The following is an 18,609-nucleotide window of genomic DNA, read 5'->3' on the forward strand; positions in this document are numbered from 1 at the left end:
AATTTTATACTGCTGCCATTGTGTAAATGCTGCTTCTTACCATATATCCATACACTTTTCTTTTAATGTAGTTCTTATCATTTGTATATGGAGACTATGACATTACTTACTAATGCATTCCCACTCTCTTCAGTACAGTAGACTAGACTTTTATCTCACGAAATATTGGCTAGCAATTTTTTTCCTGGGTCGTGTAGCATAATAAGAATGAACCAAACATGGTATTTTCTTTGAAATCACCACATGTCGTCTGTAGGGTAATTTAATATATTTAGTAATACTGTGTTCTGTTTAAACACCAATCATACAGAATGAACTCACCCTAGGCAGTAGTTATTTGAAATGAGAATATTCAAATTCCAATGTATCGAGTTCTATTGAGGTGTTCAATAACATTATCAAATTTGACAACCAAATCTTACATTGCGCAGCTTTAATCTGCAAGTTTGTTCAGAACGGTGTATCAGTTAAATTGTGCACCATGTGTAGTAATAGTCAGCTCAGTAGGTGGCGCTGCATGACATACAATTTTCAAATAATGTACAGTCTAATTATGTCCTCTAGATGGCAGATTGCTGCACAGCATTTAGTTTGCTAGATTTTACCTGAGCGCTTTGGAAGTTCAGAATTTCATTTTTCAGCTTTTATAAAAATATATATTTTTTGAGAATTCATTTAATTTTCTTAGCCTGGACCTGATTAAACTGCACGATACTGACCGAGTATTCTTCTGCTCTAACACATATCTTTTACATTTATTAGCACACATCAAATGCTTTAAAACCTTCAGTGATACGTTCAGATGCATTTACTTTGTTTTTGAACATAGACAAAATGTAAGAAAAAGAAATATGGATAGAAATTGTAAACAAGTACTTAAAAACAGGTCTTGTGATTTTATTAAAAACAATCATATAAAACGAATATATTCGTGCAATATTTATCATAATATAAGACTTATGAACTAACATCATATCAGTGCTTTTAGGCTTATGCATTAAAGCATACTAATGGCTCCTTTGTTCAAAGGAAAATGTCTTTCATTCAAATCTTCAGTTGAACATACATGTGCCCCATGTACCTGTTAAACAGATTTTTTTCTGCATAACAAAATAAGGCGTTTCGCTGCTTATATAGTAGCTAAAGTCCTTTTGTGGACAAAATGAAACCCTTTCAGGGTAATATTACTTAGAAAATTGTCTTTACAAAAGACTTTTCAAATGCAGTTAAACAGACAAACAAAAAAGATCGCTTCATACGTCCAGAGCCAGAATAGACAAACAGCGGCAGTGTCCGGTCAGTGTTGGTCACTGCGTCAGTGTTGAACACACAGTGCAACTAGATCTTCATCTGGGGCTGGGAAGAGGCGCAGCGTTTCTCGCGAGAACTTGGAGTAGCCGTCGTGGAAAATCGGCGTTTTCTTCAAGGTGAAGAGTGAGACTGTCTTCTCCCACAGGTCTGTGTAAGAGACGCCGTTGTGCAGTTGGGCCTCCAGTGCAGCCGCGAGACGCTCCACGCCGTCTGTGCACTTCCTCTCCAGACTCACGAGCTTGCATCTGACCAACCAGAGCGAACAGACATTTGAACTCTGCTACCTCACGGACAACATATTGCAAGAAGTGTTATGTATGTTTCATGTTAGTACAAAGTTTTGCATTCTACTATAACCAATCAAAACACAAGAAAGTAATAGCGTGCTGAAAAGCATTCAAATATACCTTCTCTGCAGATCTCTCATGGTGGATTGCTGGCAGCTTAGCTGTGTTCAAGAGTGGACAGTGTGGTGAAAGATGATGCGTCTGCCTTGAAGCCAGCATTTATACAGAAAGTGTCTGCATTTAATGAAATGCAAGTTCTCATACCCTTTAACCAATCATAGAGCTGCACTAAGACAACGGCATGGCAGTGAATTGTTGGAATAATTGGTGCACAATAGCTCATGGCTAAATAAGCAGGTGGGAGGGAGCCCTTTTCATAACCCCAGTCAATCATGCCATAAAGTCATTGTTGAGAAAGCAGCTTTCAGCATTGTGAATCAACATAGAGCTCATTCATGTTGTCTTCTGCCAGTGAGTTTCTGTGGGAACGCGTAAACACCGCTCCACGAGCGTACAACGAGTTATAAAATACAACGGCAGGAAATCTAACGAACAAAAAAACATATTTAAGTTTCTTTTTTTGTAACTTAAGTTTTTATTGGTTTTCACACAGTAGCAGGCTGGTAAAATCAGAATCAGAATCGGATTGTACCAGCCTGCTACTGTGAGAAAACCAATGAAAAAGAGACATACATACAATTTAGGGTTCTTGATGAAGTTCCATATTATGGAATTACACATAACAATAACACATCTTTTATTAGAACTTAGACTTATCACACTGCGGTGATAATAATGTGCTAATTATAATAAGCCCAGGCTGATATCAGGTGATCTAAGTCCTAAGACTACAGCCTAGACTGTGTAGCCTATGGGTTGTAACTGAACCAGCCTATCCAGATGGTGCGCCTGACAGCCCAGGCCTGTGTGTGTTAGTGTGAGTTGTGGGCTCTGGGGGTTGACGGTAGTGGAGCTGTGAGTCGGGGCGGCGGTCACTCGGGCTTTGTGCACCAGGCCACGCTTCCTTTGTGTTCCGCCTCAATGCCGTTAATCCAGAAGTGTGGGAAGCCTCGTTGCCCAACCGCTCCCACGTTCCTACCGCTGAAACAGGAGCGTGTGAATGAGTGCTAGCCAGCAGGCCAGCCAGCTGTGTGTGTGTGTGTGTGTGTGTGTGTGTGTGTGTGTGTGTGTGAAAGTGTGCGCATGGCCAAAGGGCTTCATAAATGACCATAGTGAGTGTGCAGAAAGGAAAAAAAGTGTGTATCTCTGACCTTTGAAAGTTAAAAGGAGAAAATATCACTTCCATTCAACAGCTATGTGCTCACTTCTTAAGCCAGATGACTGTGATAGTAAATTATGAAATAGTGTAAACAAAACCATAAATAAATTCAATAAAATAAACAATAAATTTTATATACAATAATATATATTATTATAATTTATATAACATATAAAATATGTATTTTTATATATAATTAAGATATAAACAGATATTACTTGAAATAATGTACACACACACACACACACAAAAAAAAAACATTTTTGGGTATATCTGTAGATTTTGACTCTTTGCCTGTTATTGCTAATAAAACAAAATTACAGGTGCCCTAAGACTTTTGGACAGTACTGTATATAATTCATTTAAATCACAGCAAATTGATCTGCAAACAGCCACTCAAGTCTCTTAAAGGTCACTGTTTTCCCACATTGACAGGACATCATGTGATTTGCTCCCAACTCTTTTAAGACTCTCCCCACCTGCTCCCTGGAGACGGCCCCATTGTTTCCTGGGTAATGCACACTTCATCGGGCATGTGGCAGCTCACTGTTCTTTAGTGTCATCCACACTCAGCCATTGGCTGCAGACTGTGAGAACCTCCAGCAAACCCAAGACTCACACATTCATATGGAGATTGGGGAGTATAAATAGAGGAGGGAGAGAGAGAGAGAGAGCTCAGCACTGACAGAAGACACACAGCCATGACTCCTACAATCACGGCAGCTAGGATCTACTCCAAAGAACATCTTCCACTTACAAACAAGGTAAATATTAAATGATTCCTATGCATTTTGATTTCATGGTTTATTAGTACTTAAACACCAAAACACAAACAATTAATGTTAATTAATCATATATTTCTTATCACTCTAGCTGAGAAAGCCATTGGTGGAGAAGATGCGCAGAGAACGTATGAACAGCAGCATTGAGAAGCTCAAGTCTCTCCTGGGTCCAGAATTCCTAAAGCAACAGCCTGATTCCAGACAGGAGAAGGCCGACATCCTGGAGATGACGGTTCAGTTCCTGAGACAGCAGCATCACTCTCACACGGACTCTCCCTGCTCCACTGCAGCTAATGAAGGCCACAGCAGGTGTGTGCAGGAGGCCGTCAACTTCCTGTCTCAGTGTCAAGTGCAGACTGAGTCCCAGAGAAGACTGCTGAGCCACTTCGTCAGCATGCAACCTTCCATGGAGAAGAGCAGAAAGGTCCTGGCCCAGTTCAGCTCTCCAGCCTGTCAGATCAGCAGCAAAGAGGTGACTCCAGCCTGCAGTGAACTCTGGAGACCCTGGGAGAACCACGTGGACACTTAAGATTAGCAGAATTCAAAATGACAGCCTATGTTTGGTATAGACTGAAATTTTTAGTTTGTAGGAATTTATTTCCTCTTAATCTGCATTTGCAGTGAGTGTGTGCAGCTCTGAAACCACATGTACATCTCTTTAATTTAAAAGAATTTCTTTAGTTAAAGCACCTTATGGTCTTGAAAATATGGTTCAAATATTTTGAATTTCAAATAATTAATGTCTAATGTAGACTTTGTTGAGAGTAATCTCACTGTATTTTAAAAATATTTAAGTTTGGCTTCCATAGTCAGAAAGCATATTGATTTCATATTGAGATCAAGTTCAAATTATGTTGAACAAAAAATTGTAACTTGTTTTTGCATAGCATTAATGTTATGTAATGTTTGCATGTTTACATGCGATGCTTATTACTTTTGCTAAATTAGCAAATTGCATAGAAATTGTGCTTCTCACATGTTTCACATTGAAACTTATCACTCAATTGAAGGTGATCAATATTATGATATTCTGAATACATAAATCATCAAGCTTCCTTTGATATATATGACAAATAAATGTGAACTAAATCAATCATTCTATTATTTACTTGTTCATTCTGTCCTTTCATTACATCATATCTCATTGATCTGCACTAATGGTATGCTTAAAGCTTTGACAGTTTAAAATATGGTTGTGCTTATGTCTCTGATACTATATTGAATTGCTTATAATGAGTAAGGAATTCATTTAAAGTATAAAACATTAAAAAGCACAAATGAAACAAGAATTATATGTTTAAATGCACATGTTTAAAATAACCTAATTCATAGTTTCAGTTAATGAAACAAAAAGAACTATAGGAAATTAATTCCTACAAGCAGTTAATGTCATACTTAGAATATTTCAAATTCTGTTACTCCATTTGGTTACAGAACTCAAAGTATTACTATGTTGATGCTTCACAGATTTGCACACAGTGCTATAAACTATTGGCCTAAGCCCAGGGGAGTCTTCAATAGGGCTGAGTTCCTATGTGGCCCAGCTGACTGAATCTTCTCTACTAGTGCCTCTTAGAACAGAAGAGAATATCAGCTTGTTGAACACAGCTTTACATAAATTAACAATCGATTTTGTATCAGTAATGAAGGGTCTACTCATCAGGGTCTACTTAAATACATTTTTGAGAATAAGAACAAATAATGGTAATTTCACATTGCATAATTGAATGAGGTTTTATTGTATGTGACTTTTAACCAGTAGCCTATATTATGTACAGTTAAACTGTTGGAAACCAAGATTAGGGTTCAAGATTAGGGTTCACATTGCTGAGTTGGTCAACTATTAGAGAAAATATTGTTACAGAAAAAATTATAAAAACTTAATCTAAGCACATTATTGTGTGTTACTCATTCAACCAAAACATCACTGAGGAACTTTACTTATCAGGTTATATGTTTTAGTATTCTCGGTTATATTTGTATGCTAATACAAAATAAAAGACTGAATGCACATATAAATATTGAGTGAAAATGTTTTATTTTAGTTACATTTATTTGTGACAGTGATTTATGCAGTTATATTGTTGCATACAATACTGTATTACCTTCATGGAAGGGAAATAAAGGTTTCAAAGGAAATTAATACCATTTGAGAAAAAAAATCTCATTGCACAGTACAAATACAATGCATGTAAATTGTAAATGCATGCAATTTTTTCATGGGATAAAAGTTGCACTGCATTGCAGTGGCTGGACATTATAGTTATAACATCACAGGTCTAATATTACCTGCAAAAGGATAATGCCTCTTTGCTTGCAATTTCAATAAAATATTCCTTATACAACAAGAAAAACAGTAAATCAGATGCAAATGCTTGCTATGAATGCAGGCATTAAAATGTTATAAATGCAGAGTGAATGCACCCAGTATGGGTATATATTCAAAGTTACTTCTAGTCCATAAAATAGAACTATAATGTCAAGGCTATTAGTATTTTGTATTTTTCTTATACGACAAGAGAAACATTAAATCACATTAAAATGCTTACTATTAATGCAAGCCTTTAAAAAAAGTCCATAAAATAGAACCATATTATGATGGCTATTATTCTTTTGAGTAGTACTTAATAGTACTTAATAGTACATATTATGCACAACTCTTGTGAAATGTAAATATTATTTCAAAGCTGTGCGTGCTGTGCTTTCAATTAAAGCAAAACCTGCAATACCTTCAAATACAGATTAAAAGGAAATCAATTCCTACAAAATGAACAGTTCATTCTCTTCCAAAGCCTGTTATTGTGATTTCTTAGAGTGTCCACGTGGTTCTCCCAGGGTCTCCAGAGTTCACTGCAGGCTGGAGTCTCCTCTTTGCTGCTGATCTGACAGGCTGGAGAGCTGAACTGGGCCAGGACCTTTCTGCTCTTCTCCATGGAAGGCTGCATGCTGACGAAGTGGCTCAGCAGTCTTCTCTGGGATTCAGTCTGCATTTGACACTGAGACAGGAAGTTGACGGCCTCCTGCACACACCTGCTGTGGCCTTCATTAGCTGCAGTGGAGCAGGGAGAGTCCGTGTGAGAGTGATGCTGCTGTCTCAGGAACTGAACCGTCATCTCCAGGATGTCGGCCTTCTCCTGTCTGGAATCAGGCTGTTGCTTTAGGAATTCTGGACTCAGGAGAGACTTGAGCTTCTCAACGCTGCTGTCGATATGTTCTTTATGCATCTTCTCCACTGCTGGGTTCTTAACTGGAAACAAATAAAGATTTGCTTGTTAATACTCATATCTAATATATGTTAAGATATTAACAGATCATATATAATAACATATAACACATGTGCCAGTTTCGTATATTTACCTTGTTTGTAAGTGGAAGATGTTCTTTGGAGTAGATCCTAGCTGCCGTGATTGTAGGAGTCATGGCTGTGTGTCTTCTGTCAGTGCTGTGCTCTCTCTCTCTCTCTCCCTCCTCTATTTATACTCCCCAATCTCCATATGAATGTGTGAGTCTTGGGTTTGCTGGAGGTTCTCACAGTCTGCAGCCAATGGCTGAGTGTGGATGACACTAAAGAACAGTGAGCTGCCACATGCCCGATGAAGTGTGCATTACCCAGGAAACAATGGGGCCGTCTCCAGGGAGCAGGTGGAGGGGTGGGTCTGTGTGGGGGGGTGGGGCTGTGGGGGGGGGGGGGGGTTTAAATAAAAGTGTTTTAAATAAAATTTAAAACACTTTAAAATGTAAAGCTTTAAAAATGTAAACATTGAAATAAGCATAAATAGGAAAGAAAACAGTTTGTATAGTCAGAACCACAAAGAAAGTGAAAGAAACATTCATAGAAGCAATTACATTAATCTATAATGATACAGAAATGGAAACATAAGAAAAGGAAAAGTGTTAAAAAAAAAAAATCATTTGACTTTATGTAGATGCCAGCGTGGCCTATCGTTGTGTGTGCAGCAGCAGGTCAGCTGGGAGCAGGACTGAGTGAGTCGTTCAGCACTGAGAGTCTTCTCTCCAGAGCTTTCCCACACTCCCCACCATTCATCCTGGGAGAGATGAATAGACGTGTGCCCCCACACACTCGCTCAGCATATGGCCAAAGAAATCAAGACTCACGCAGAGAGTTTTACAAAAAAAAACTAAATCAGTCTTATTAAAATAAAACAGAGATTGTTTTAAACATAATAATAATAACAACAAACAAGATGTAATCGTTAGCTTTAAAGAGTCTTTTGTACCTTTTTACAATCTGATGTATTAAGCTAAGTGTGAAATGACATCACAGGGCACACTTCAATTGTTACCTAAACTAGGAATGCCAACAGTCTTGAACTGAAAATGAGCGAGTTTATTTTTAAGTTGATCCTTTAGACACTTGACAGGAAAATTATTTGAAATAAGATGAGAAAAATGATATTCTGTTAGTAATGTTGAGAGTCTATAAGAATATATAGGGGCAATTACATTAATCTATAATGATATCTATAATGTAATTGCTAGGGGCTTGGGGGCCCCCAGACGTTGAGATTTCTGGTGATCTGAGATGTTGATGCTGTCATCCAGCTGTGTCTTGGCATTACTCTATTTGTGACTATGACTTGACTGGAAAGCAATGTCTCAGTGAGCCCTCATGCCTGTGGTCACCTCTGAACCTCTCCCTTTAGTTATGCTGCTATAGATTAGTCTGCCGGAGCCACATGCTGATCACTGGCACGTGAGCTACGTACATTTAAATCAACGGTGGTTTAAATTCATGTCCACTCAGTCTGTATTATCTATCTTCTTGCATGGCTCTACCCAAGACGATTGGATACAGGCACCTGCAGGCACCTGGGGGATGGTCTGGCTGCCGGTGGATGTGCTGATACCAGGGTTCACCTGGGGAGTAACACTGCAGTCGGAGCCTACAATACCAGCATCACTGCTCCGACACGGAATGAAAGCCTGGCATTCATCAACAGACATTTACAGTGACAATATCAAAACCCAGAACTTTCAATTCTACCTTTTACCTAGTCTGATTGTGTGAATTATGTGTGACTTGTGTATTTGTGTGTTAACGGGCCGCCCAATGGAGGATGGGTTCCCTTTTGAGTCTTGGTTCTCCCGAGGTTTCTTCCTATTCCCCACCATCATAGGGAGTTTTTCCTCGCCACTGTCGCCTTTGGCTTGCTCATTAGGGTTCTGGACCCATAGTATTGTTAACCTTGTAAACCCTGTAAAGCTGCTTTGCGACAACTTGAGTTGTTAAAAGCGCTATACAAATAAACTTTGATTTGATTTGATTTGATATAGAGTGTACATACAACATACAAGGTAATTCTCAAAGATAATCCTGATTCCTGATCATTTATGCCCTCCGAAAGCCATAAGGATTTGTGAAAGTTTTGTGTTTGATAATAATTTATGTTAAAGATCTAATTATTGCACTTTGTAGACTAACATAGTAGAGTAGTATAAACTGATTAAATCAGATAAACTGTGGTGGCTGTGTTCTTGGTGGTTGTGTTCTTTGTCATGATGTTTAAAAGGTTAGTACAATCTTCCATAAGAGTTTTAGTAAAGGTAGTGGGTTAGATGAGGTTTTCTTGTATTGTGAAGGGTGTAAGTGTGAGTCGCATTTATTGTAGTGATTTATTGTAGTGATTTATTGTAGTGATTTATTGTAATGCATACATGGAGGACTGGATAAAAAAGGGAAGCAGAGACCATCAACCAGGAATGAAAGACACAAATGAACAACTTGAACAAGAGGCTAACCAAATGTGGACTTGAGAAGAACGGTTATACCGGGGGGCTTAAGTGCAAGTACACACACATGCATGCAGTAATCAACCTGGAAGAAGAGCAACAATCCCAGGGGTACAGCAGGAACATGTAGAGACACGAGGAACATGTAGAGACACGAGGAACATGTAGAGACACGAGGAACATGTAGAGATAAGAGGAACATGTAGAGACACGAGGAACATGTAGAGACACGAGGAACATGTAGAGATAAGAGGAACATGTAGAGACAAGAGGAACATGTAGAGACACGAGGAACATGTAGAGACATGAGGAACATGTAGAGACACGAGGAATATGTAGAGATAAGAGGAACATGTAGAGACAAGAGGAACATGTAGAGACACAAGGAACATGTAGAGACAAGAGGAACATGTAGAGACACAAGGAACATGTAGAGACAAGAGGAACATGTAGAGACACGGGGAACATGTAGAGATAAGAGGAACATGTAGAGACAAGAGGAACATGTAGAGACACGAGGAACATGTAGAGACATGAGGAACATGTAGAGACACGAGGAACATGTAGAGATAAGAGGAACATGTAGAGACAAGAGGAACATGTAGAGACACGAGGAACATGTAGAGATAAGAGGAACATGTAGAGACACGAGGAACATGTAGAGACAAGAGGAACATGTAGAGACACGAGGAACATGTAGAGACAAGAGGAACATGTAGAGACATGTAGAGACATGAGGAACATGTAGAGACACGAGGAACATGTAGAGACAAGAGGAACATGTAGAGACACGAGGAACATGTAGAGATAAGAGGAACATGTAGAGACATGAGGAACATGTAGAGACACGAGGAACATGTAGAGACACGAGAAACATGTAGAGACACGAGGAACATGTAGAGACACGAGGAACATGTAGAGACAAGAGGAACATGTAGAGACACGAGGAACATGTAAAGATAAGAGGAACATGTAGAGACATGAGGAACATGTAGAGACAAGAGTAACATGTAGAGACATGAGGAACATGTAGAGACATGAGGAACATGTAGAGATAAGAGGAACATGTAGAGACACAAGGAACATGTAGAGACACGAGGAACATGTAGAGACATGAGGAACATGTAGAGATAAGAGAAACATGTAGAGACACGAGGAACATGTAGAGACAAGAGGAACATGTAGAGACACGAGGAACATATAGAGACACGAGGAACATGTAGAAACAAGAGGAACATGTAGAGACACAAGGAACATGTAGAGACACGAGGAACATGTAGAGACAAGAGGAACATGTAGAGACACGAGGAACATGTAGAGACAAGAGGAACATGTAGAGACACGAGGAACATATAGAGACACGAGGAACATGTAGAAACAAGAGGAACATGTAGAGACATGAGGAACATGTAGAGATAAGAGGAACATGTAGAGACACGAGGAACATGTAGAGACAAGAGGAACATGTAGAGACACGAGGAACAAATAGAGACACGAGGAACATGTAGAGACAAGAGGAACATGTAGAGACATGAGGAACATGTAGAGACACGAGGAACATGTAAAGATAAGAGGAACATGTAGAGACACGAGGAACATGTAGAGACACGAGGAACATATAGAGACAAGAGGAACATGTAGAGACATGAGGAACATCTGGGGACAGTTAATGGTCAGTTCTATAGGCCAGACCAGTACAAGTGGGTGGAGGAAAACAAGAGGATTTTGTCTGTTTTATTGCAAGAAAAATGGCATGAAAATCCACAACACAAATACCAAGAGAAAAAATTTAGAATAAACTAGTGGTGGGCCGTTAACGCCGTTAACGGCGTTAACGGCGGTCGATAATTTGATACTCTTATCGGGCGATATAAAAATTATCACCGTTAATCTATTCTTAAAGTTGGGTTGGGAACTGGGTCAAAATGGATAAGCAAACTATGATGACTTTCAACTTGATAGTTTAGCTCGGCTGTATTACTAACCAAATTGCACAGTAGGGGCGAGAACGAGTTTTTAAATTACAAATCGTACGTGTTTTTACATGGATGCAGCCACGAAGTCGCCAAAGAAGTTTGCTTAATGGAAAATTCATTTTTAGGAACGTAAAGTGTTACCGGAGCGGAGCTCGGAGCGGTCGTTTTCTGCATGGTCCTAGCGCTAGATTCGTCGCTATTTAAATATTTATTTTTAACCGTTAAAACTACAGAGGACCAAAACTGACTTTTGAAAATTACGTCCGTGAGGTTAAATGTACTAAATGTTGGCTTACATTTCAAATATTATGTTTAGCTGAATAAACATGTTATTTGATGTAGTATGTAGGCTTACAAATTCATGTTTAACTGAATAAACCGTTGAACACGAGTAGCCTACATTTTATTGAGCATGTTTTTTTTTTTCTTCAAGTATCAAAGTAGAACAGCTTCCTCAAGCAGTCATTGATGCATTTTGGAAACAGGAGATGAACCCCTGGTCTAATGGACCCTCTGTATTAAGAAACCCTATCTCAAAAACTGACTTTTAGTCATTACTTGGGTAGCAGGCATATGAGCCATTTTAATATAGATTAATCTAGATTAATCTAGATTAATTTCAAGATTTCAGTGAGATTAATCTAGATTAAAAAAATTTATCTATGCCCACCCCTAGAATAAACTAAAAAAAAGTAATTTTCAAGAATATCAAAGTTGTGAATTCTAGAAGGAAGCACTCATGCAGGGATCCTCTCCCTCTTCCAGGAACTCCGCCTCTTTGTGGAGTTTAGCCTGTACCACAACTGCTGAAGCATTTGTGCTACAGAAAGGTAGGGGTTCAATTCCACACGAAGGTACTTCTCCAACAGGAGGGTTAGTCTTCCCTTTAATGAACTAAGATCGCGTATTAGATTCATGAATAGATTATGGAAATAGAAAACTATATTGTAGTAAGAATCATTGTATGATTGTATGATCAGAATTTATTTTTGCAAATACAGATTTTGTTTCCATACAAATACATGAAGTAAAATAACATTTATTATCTTCACTGAAGGTACTTTTAGTTTACAAAAGTAAAATATAGAGGGATTTTACTCATACACACAGCTAAATGAGCAATATTCTTATAAAGGTAAAAATGTTTTTGAAAAATCACCATGATTTTGAGAGTAGAAAAGGTTTACTCTGCACAAACTGTAATAATTCCAGCCTGTATATAACTCCATGGGAGTAAATAGCACAGAATAAAAAAACATCACAGACATTTTAACTCAAAGGACAAGAACGATGACAGATACTAATAACCAAGCTTAGGCTCGAATTGCAGATATGAATTCTCTTCCATAATAAGAAAGATCATGTAAAAATGAAACAAATGCTTCATTCAAATAAGCAGAGGACAAACACTGCAAAGGCAGAGTGAACATGGGCTTTGACCTTCAGTTTTTGGAAAGCACTTGAAGGATCTGGCAGTTACTCTTACGTAGTAAGAATGTGACTTTGAACATTCCCAAACAAATGAAAAGATCAATATATGCTTTCCCACAAGTAAAGCAATATCCCATACTTTACACATGTAAAATTAGAGGATTTTACACATGTAAAATTAGAGGACTTTACACATGTAAAATTAGAGGACTAAGTCAAATTTTCTTAGAAATCATGGCAAGAGTCCGTGTGGTTCTCACAGGGTCTCCAGAGTGCACTGCAGGCAAAACCTAACCAGCAACATCTTCAAATACAGATTAAAAGGAAATCAATTCCTACAAAATGAACAGTTCATTCTCTTCCAAAGCCTGTTATTGTGATTTCTTAGAGTGTCCACGTGGTTCTCCCAGGGTCTCCAGAGTTCACTGCAGGCTGGAGTCTCCTCTTTGCTGCTGATCTGACAGGCTGGAGAGCTGAACTGGGCCAGGACCTTTCTGCTCTTCTCCATGGAAGGTTGCATGCTGACGAAGTGGCTCAGCAGTCTTCTCTGGGACTCAGTCTGCATTTGACACTGAGACAGGAAGTTGACGGCCTCCTGCACACACCTGCTGTGGCCTTCATTAGCTGCAGTGGAGCAGGGAGAGTCCGTGTGAGAGTGATGCTGCTGTCTCAGGAACTGAACCGTCATCTCCAGGATGTCGGCCTTCTCCTGTCTGGAATCAGGCTGTTGCTTTAGGAATTCTGGACTCAGGAGAGACTTGAGCTTCTCAACGCTGCTGTCGATATGTTCTTTATGCATCTTCTCCACTGCTGGGTTCTTAACTGGAAACAAATAAAGATTTGCTTGTTAATACTCATATCTAATATATGTTAAGATATTAACAGATCATATATAATAACATATAACACATGTGCCAGTTTCGTATATTTACCTTGTTTGTAAGTGGAAGATGTTCTTTGGAGTAGATCCTAGCTGCCGTGATTGTAGGAGTCATGGCTGTGTGTCTTCTGTCAGTGCTGTGCTCTCTCTCTCTCTCTCTCTCTCTCCCTCCTCTATTTATACTCCCCAATCTCCATATGAATGTGTGAGTCTTGGGTTTGCTGGAGGTTCTCACAGTCTGCAGCCAATGGCTGAGTGTGGATGACACTAAAGAACAGTGAGCTGCCACATGCCCGATGAAGTGTGCATTACCCAGGAAACAATGGGGCCGTCTCCAGGGAGCAGGTGGAGGGGTGGGTCTGTGTGGGGGGGGTGGGGCTGTGTGGAGGGGGGGTCTGTGTGGGGGGGTGGGTCTGTGTGGCAGAAAGTGTGTGGGAAAGTGTACAGGGAATACACAGACCCTGTGATTCAATTATATCTGTCCCCTGAGGTTCAACAAACTGTGACAGCACGTGCTCCACTCATTCTGCAGGTTAAATTACATAACAAGATTAATAACATTTATTATGTGCTGTATAGTAACCCAAAAATGACTTTTTGCATATTTGAAAAGATTTTAATATCTACAGACAGTGAACGGGCAGTCTATTGAATATTTTATGATTGGACCACAAACAACAAGAACAACATATAATGACTCACAGAACCATGTAAAATAAAGAAAATGAAAAACAGAAATGAAAAATATAGAACTATATTTATTGAATTTCTATTATTTGACTTTATGTAGATGCCAGCGTGGCCTATCGTTGTGTGTGCAGCAGCAGGTCAGCTGGGAGCAGGACTGAGTGAGTCGTTCAGCACTGAGAGTCTTCTCTCCAGAGCTTTCCCACACTCCCCACCATTCATCCTGGGAGAGATGAATAGACGTGTGCCCCCACACACTCGCTCAGCATATGGCCAAAGAAATCAGTAACAAAAACAAACAAACATTAAAACACTTTATGTACTTAAATAGAACACTTAAAATAGCAAATGTAACATTAATAATTTACAGTGGTATTTGCAGTGGTATTTTAATACCAATATTCAGCTGTCATCACTAAGTGTCTTCCTGACATTATATGGGATGCACGAGGTTTGAAATCTCATGGTTAATCTTATGGAACAAAATTGCATTGTTTCACTAGTGCCACACATCTGTCTGTAGAGTGTAGGACTGCAGCGGGAATACAACTGGTCTGAAGCTAATAACAAAAAATACTTATATTATCTTATGAGTATTATAAGAATAATGACCTATGTTTTTTATGTTTACTAATAGTGTGCAGTTCTGTTACGTACTTCCCACGAGTATGTACTGCATTTCAGAGTCTCCCCAAATGTGTTTGTAAGCCATTTTGTGAGTGCTGCATTTAATTCTGCTGACCTCCTCTGGGACAGCTCTGGTTATGTTTGAATGCATGGACAGAGAAAACGAAATCAGAGTAGAGCTATACCTGCACTCAGAAAATCAATTATTAAGCTAAAATCCAGCTCTCTTTACCAGATTTCTTAATGGGAGTTCTAGGCATTAATCCAGTCTAAGAAACTTTACTGTTTATATGAACACTTGATTAATCATGAAAGTGCAGAAATACAATTAGTAATATGATCCTATTATAAAATGCATGTAAATGAACAAACTGAATGGACATTTTATTAGACGCACCTGTTCTTTCATGAGTGGAGCTCTCCTTAAATCAGACACATGGCCCCATAGAGCAGCACTAACTAATTGAATGAAAATTAAGTGATCTGAGTGACTTTGAACATGGCATGGTCATCTGTACTAGAATATGTATTTGAAAAGCTGCTTGAGGGTGTTTGCTTAGAATCGACTAGTGAAAAACATCTGAGCACTGAGCTACCAATCTACATGCAGCAGTGCATAGTTACTGTGTTAATGAATCTAATTATGCAGCAAAAATTCAAATCTTGTTAAATGAGGCTGTAACAGGTGGCTCAGTCTGCTGCCAACAGAAGCCAGGAGCCAATCAGGGTTCGTTTGCCTGATCTCTCTCAGGTGGCCTCACTCTATATAACAGCTTTGAAAAGGCCACTCTGTGAGGTCTTGGTGTGTGCTACATGTACTCTAAGATAGTTGGTAATTGATATAAAATTTCCAGTAGATTTTTTAATCCGATTTCATGAGGGATAGTCTTCCCTTGTGTTTGTGTAAAGTTGTTTCTTCTGTGGAGGGGGGCACTCTCTTTCAGTCTCTTTTGTCTCGGTCACAGTTGATTGTCCTGATCTCACTTGTAGAATGCTGGCTAGAGTCTGGGTCCCTGACGTAAGCAGACCTGGGCTCGTTTGATGAACCGGGCAGTTCTACCAGGGTTCTGCTGTTTGCTTGTTTGTTTTCGTGAGCTCCCTTCCACTCCTGTTGTCTCCACTAAGGACTCCCAACACTCCTTCTTCCTACGTTACTCCCAAGTCCCCCTCACTTTCCCTGTAATGTAGAGAGCAGAGCCATGTGCTCTAGTACCCCTACACCACCAGTGTGCACCCTGCCCCAGCTGTTGCCTCTGTTAGTCTCTAGGTGGGGAGATTTTGTACTGTTTGACTCACAGTTTTGTTCAGTGACAAAGTGCAATGGATAAAAAACTTTTATAATAAAGTTTATAATAAAGTTATAATATTATACATTTTAGAATAAAAAGGACATGATAAATCTTCTAACTTATCAAAATGCTTTAGAATCAGAATTTGTAAAACATCCAGAAGTTATAAAATTGTGAAAATGTGCTGTGATATTTAGGGATTGACGAAGACTAGTTGATGATTAATGGATTAAAATGAAAAGATTTAGCACAAAAATCATTCATAGAGAGTTCACTGAATCAAATATTTATTTTTAAACCATTTCTGGAAATGTTTTTGCAGTTTCACAAATAAAGTGATATATATGGCTTTCACGGAAAGTGTTAAGACTAGAGAACTTTCTGGAGAAAGATACAATAATCTCAATACATTTAGCTAATTGCTAATTTAGCTAATTGAATAAAAAAATTTGTAATAGATGTAAAAACATGCACATTACAACATACACCAACTAAATACCCAATATGGGCTTTCATTATACAACAAAGTTTGGAACATACATGATATAATAAATTGTCCATAATATAGAATTTGCAGATTTGATACATTTCCCAAATGGAAACATGCACACGTGCTTTTACACAATTACAGCAACTCATCATGTAACAAATGAAAACAATTAATGCTTTCCTGTTCTGTAAAATCACAGATTTCAAGACTACAAATCCAAACAGTTCAGTTGTGAACTAAGTAATACAGATTCATAGTAATCTCACTCCTGTTGAGGAGGAAGAGCTGCATAGACATAAATATTATTATGTATTCAAGTCTTAAAGCTCATTATGGAAAATTATATAGATAAGCGGCTTTAAGCAATATTGTAGATACATTTTCTTACACAATAAGAAATATAATCTGAAAAGTAACAAAAGCTCTCTTTGAAAGCGTAATTCAACCATTCTGCACAAGCAGCAAGCATACATCTATATCCAAGTCTGGAACCTGACATATGCATTAATTAATTGATAAAAATGCTCCCAAATGGAAATACATACACACGCTTTTGCGCAATTAAAGCAATTCATCACAACAGATGAAAAATGAAATAATGTCTTATAAACTTATAAGATAACTTAGACAATCCTCAGTTGATAATCTTCAACTCTGTTGTCCTAATGAGAAAAGTGTCCACGTGGTTCTCCCAGGGTCTCCAGAGTTCACTGCAGGCTGGAGTCTCCTCTTTGCTGCTGATCTGACAGGCTGGAGAGCTGAACTGGGCCAGGACCTTTCTGCTCTTCTCCATGGAAGGTTGCATGCTGACGAAGTGGCTCAGCAGTCTTCTCTGGGACTCAGTCTGCACTTGACACTGAGACAGGAAGTTGACGGCCTCCTGCACACACCTGCTGTGGCCTTCATTAGCTGCAGTGGAGCAGGGAGAGTCCATGTGAGAGTGATGCTGCTGTCTCAGGAACTGAACCGTCATCTCCAGGATGTCGGCCTTCTCCTGTCTGGAATCAGGCTGTTGCTTTAGGAATTCTGGACTCAGGAGAGACTTGAGCTTCTCAACGCTGCTGTCGATATGTTCTTTATGCATCTTCTCCACTGCTGGGTTCTTAACTGGAAACAAATAAAGATTTGCTTGTTAATACTCATATCTAATATATGTTAAGATATTAACAGATCATATATAATAACATATAACACATGTGCCAGTTTCGTATATTTACCTTGTTTGTAAGTGGAAGATGTTCTTTGGAGTAGATCCTAGCTGCCGTGATTGTAGGAGTCATGGCTGTGTGTCTTCTGTCAGTGCTGTGCTCTCTCTCTCTCTCCCTCCTCTATTTATACTCCCCAATCTCCATATGAATGTGTGAGTCTTGGGTTTGCTGGAGGTTCTCACAGTCTGCAGCCAATGGCTGAGTGTGGATGACACTAAAGAACAGTGAGCTGCCACATGCCCGATGAAGTGTGCATTACCCAGGAAACAATGGGGCCGTCTCCAGGGAGCAGGTGGAGGGGTGGGTCTGTGTGGGGGGGTGGGGCTGTGGGGGGGGGGGGGGGTTGGGGGTGGGTCCGTAATAAAATTTAAAACACTTTAAAATGTAAAGCTTTAAAAATGTAAACATTGAAATAAGCATAAATAGGAAAGAAAACAGTTTGTATAGTCAGAACCACAAAGAAAGTGAAAGAAACATTCATAGAAGCAATTACATTAATCTATAATGATACAGAAATGGAAACATAAGAAAAGGAAAAGTGTTAAAAAAAAAAAAATCATTTGACTTTATGTAGATGCCAGCGTGGCCTATCGTTGTGTGTGCAGCAGCAG

At 39.0% G+C, this 18,609-nt stretch overlaps 4 protein-coding genes across 4 annotated transcripts; 1 reads left to right on the top strand and 3 right to left on the bottom strand.

The window, feature by feature from the left end:
• Positions 1 to 3,470: 3,470 nt before the first annotated feature.
• On the top strand, positions 3,471 to 4,752 carry LOC143493491 (transcription factor HES-5-like). The gene is made up of 2 exons (XM_076991953.1): positions 3,471 to 3,641; positions 3,751 to 4,752. Exons 1-2 carry the CDS (start codon positions 3,579 to 3,581, stop codon positions 4,186 to 4,188), a joined length of 501 nt encoding a protein of 166 aa, XP_076848068.1. The 5' UTR covers positions 3,471 to 3,578; the 3' UTR covers positions 4,189 to 4,752.
• Positions 4,753 to 5,761: 1,009 nt separating this feature from the next.
• On the bottom strand, positions 5,762 to 7,121 carry LOC143493502 (transcription factor HES-5-like). Its single transcript, XM_076991964.1, has 2 exons — positions 7,017 to 7,121; positions 5,762 to 6,906 (listed from the first exon to the last, which is right to left on the bottom strand). Exon 2 carries the CDS (start codon positions 6,881 to 6,883, stop codon positions 6,413 to 6,415), a length of 471 nt encoding a protein of 156 aa, XP_076848079.1. The 5' UTR covers positions 6,884 to 6,906; positions 7,017 to 7,121; the 3' UTR covers positions 5,762 to 6,412.
• A 5,292-nt stretch (positions 7,122 to 12,413) lies between these two features.
• Positions 12,414 to 13,837, bottom strand: LOC143493499 (transcription factor HES-5-like). The gene is made up of 2 exons (XM_076991961.1): positions 13,725 to 13,837; positions 12,414 to 13,627 (listed from the first exon to the last, which is right to left on the bottom strand). The coding sequence occupies exons 1-2, from the start codon at positions 13,810 to 13,812 to the stop codon at positions 13,146 to 13,148; spliced, it is 570 nt and encodes a 189-aa protein (XP_076848076.1). The 5' UTR covers positions 13,813 to 13,837; the 3' UTR covers positions 12,414 to 13,145.
• A 2,757-nt stretch (positions 13,838 to 16,594) lies between these two features.
• Positions 16,595 to 18,313, bottom strand: LOC143493482 (transcription factor HES-5-like). The gene is made up of 2 exons (XM_076991932.1): positions 18,008 to 18,313; positions 16,595 to 17,897 (listed from the first exon to the last, which is right to left on the bottom strand). The coding sequence occupies exon 2, from the start codon at positions 17,872 to 17,874 to the stop codon at positions 17,425 to 17,427; it is 450 nt and encodes a 149-aa protein (XP_076848047.1). The 5' UTR covers positions 17,875 to 17,897; positions 18,008 to 18,313; the 3' UTR covers positions 16,595 to 17,424.
• Between the last annotated feature and the right edge of the window lie 296 nt (positions 18,314 to 18,609).

The sequence above is a fragment of the Brachyhypopomus gauderio genome, unplaced genomic scaffold (assembly GCF_052324685.1).
Source record: "Brachyhypopomus gauderio isolate BG-103 unplaced genomic scaffold, BGAUD_0.2 sc88, whole genome shotgun sequence".
Lineage (NCBI taxonomy): Eukaryota > Metazoa > Chordata > Actinopteri > Gymnotiformes > Hypopomidae > Brachyhypopomus > Brachyhypopomus gauderio.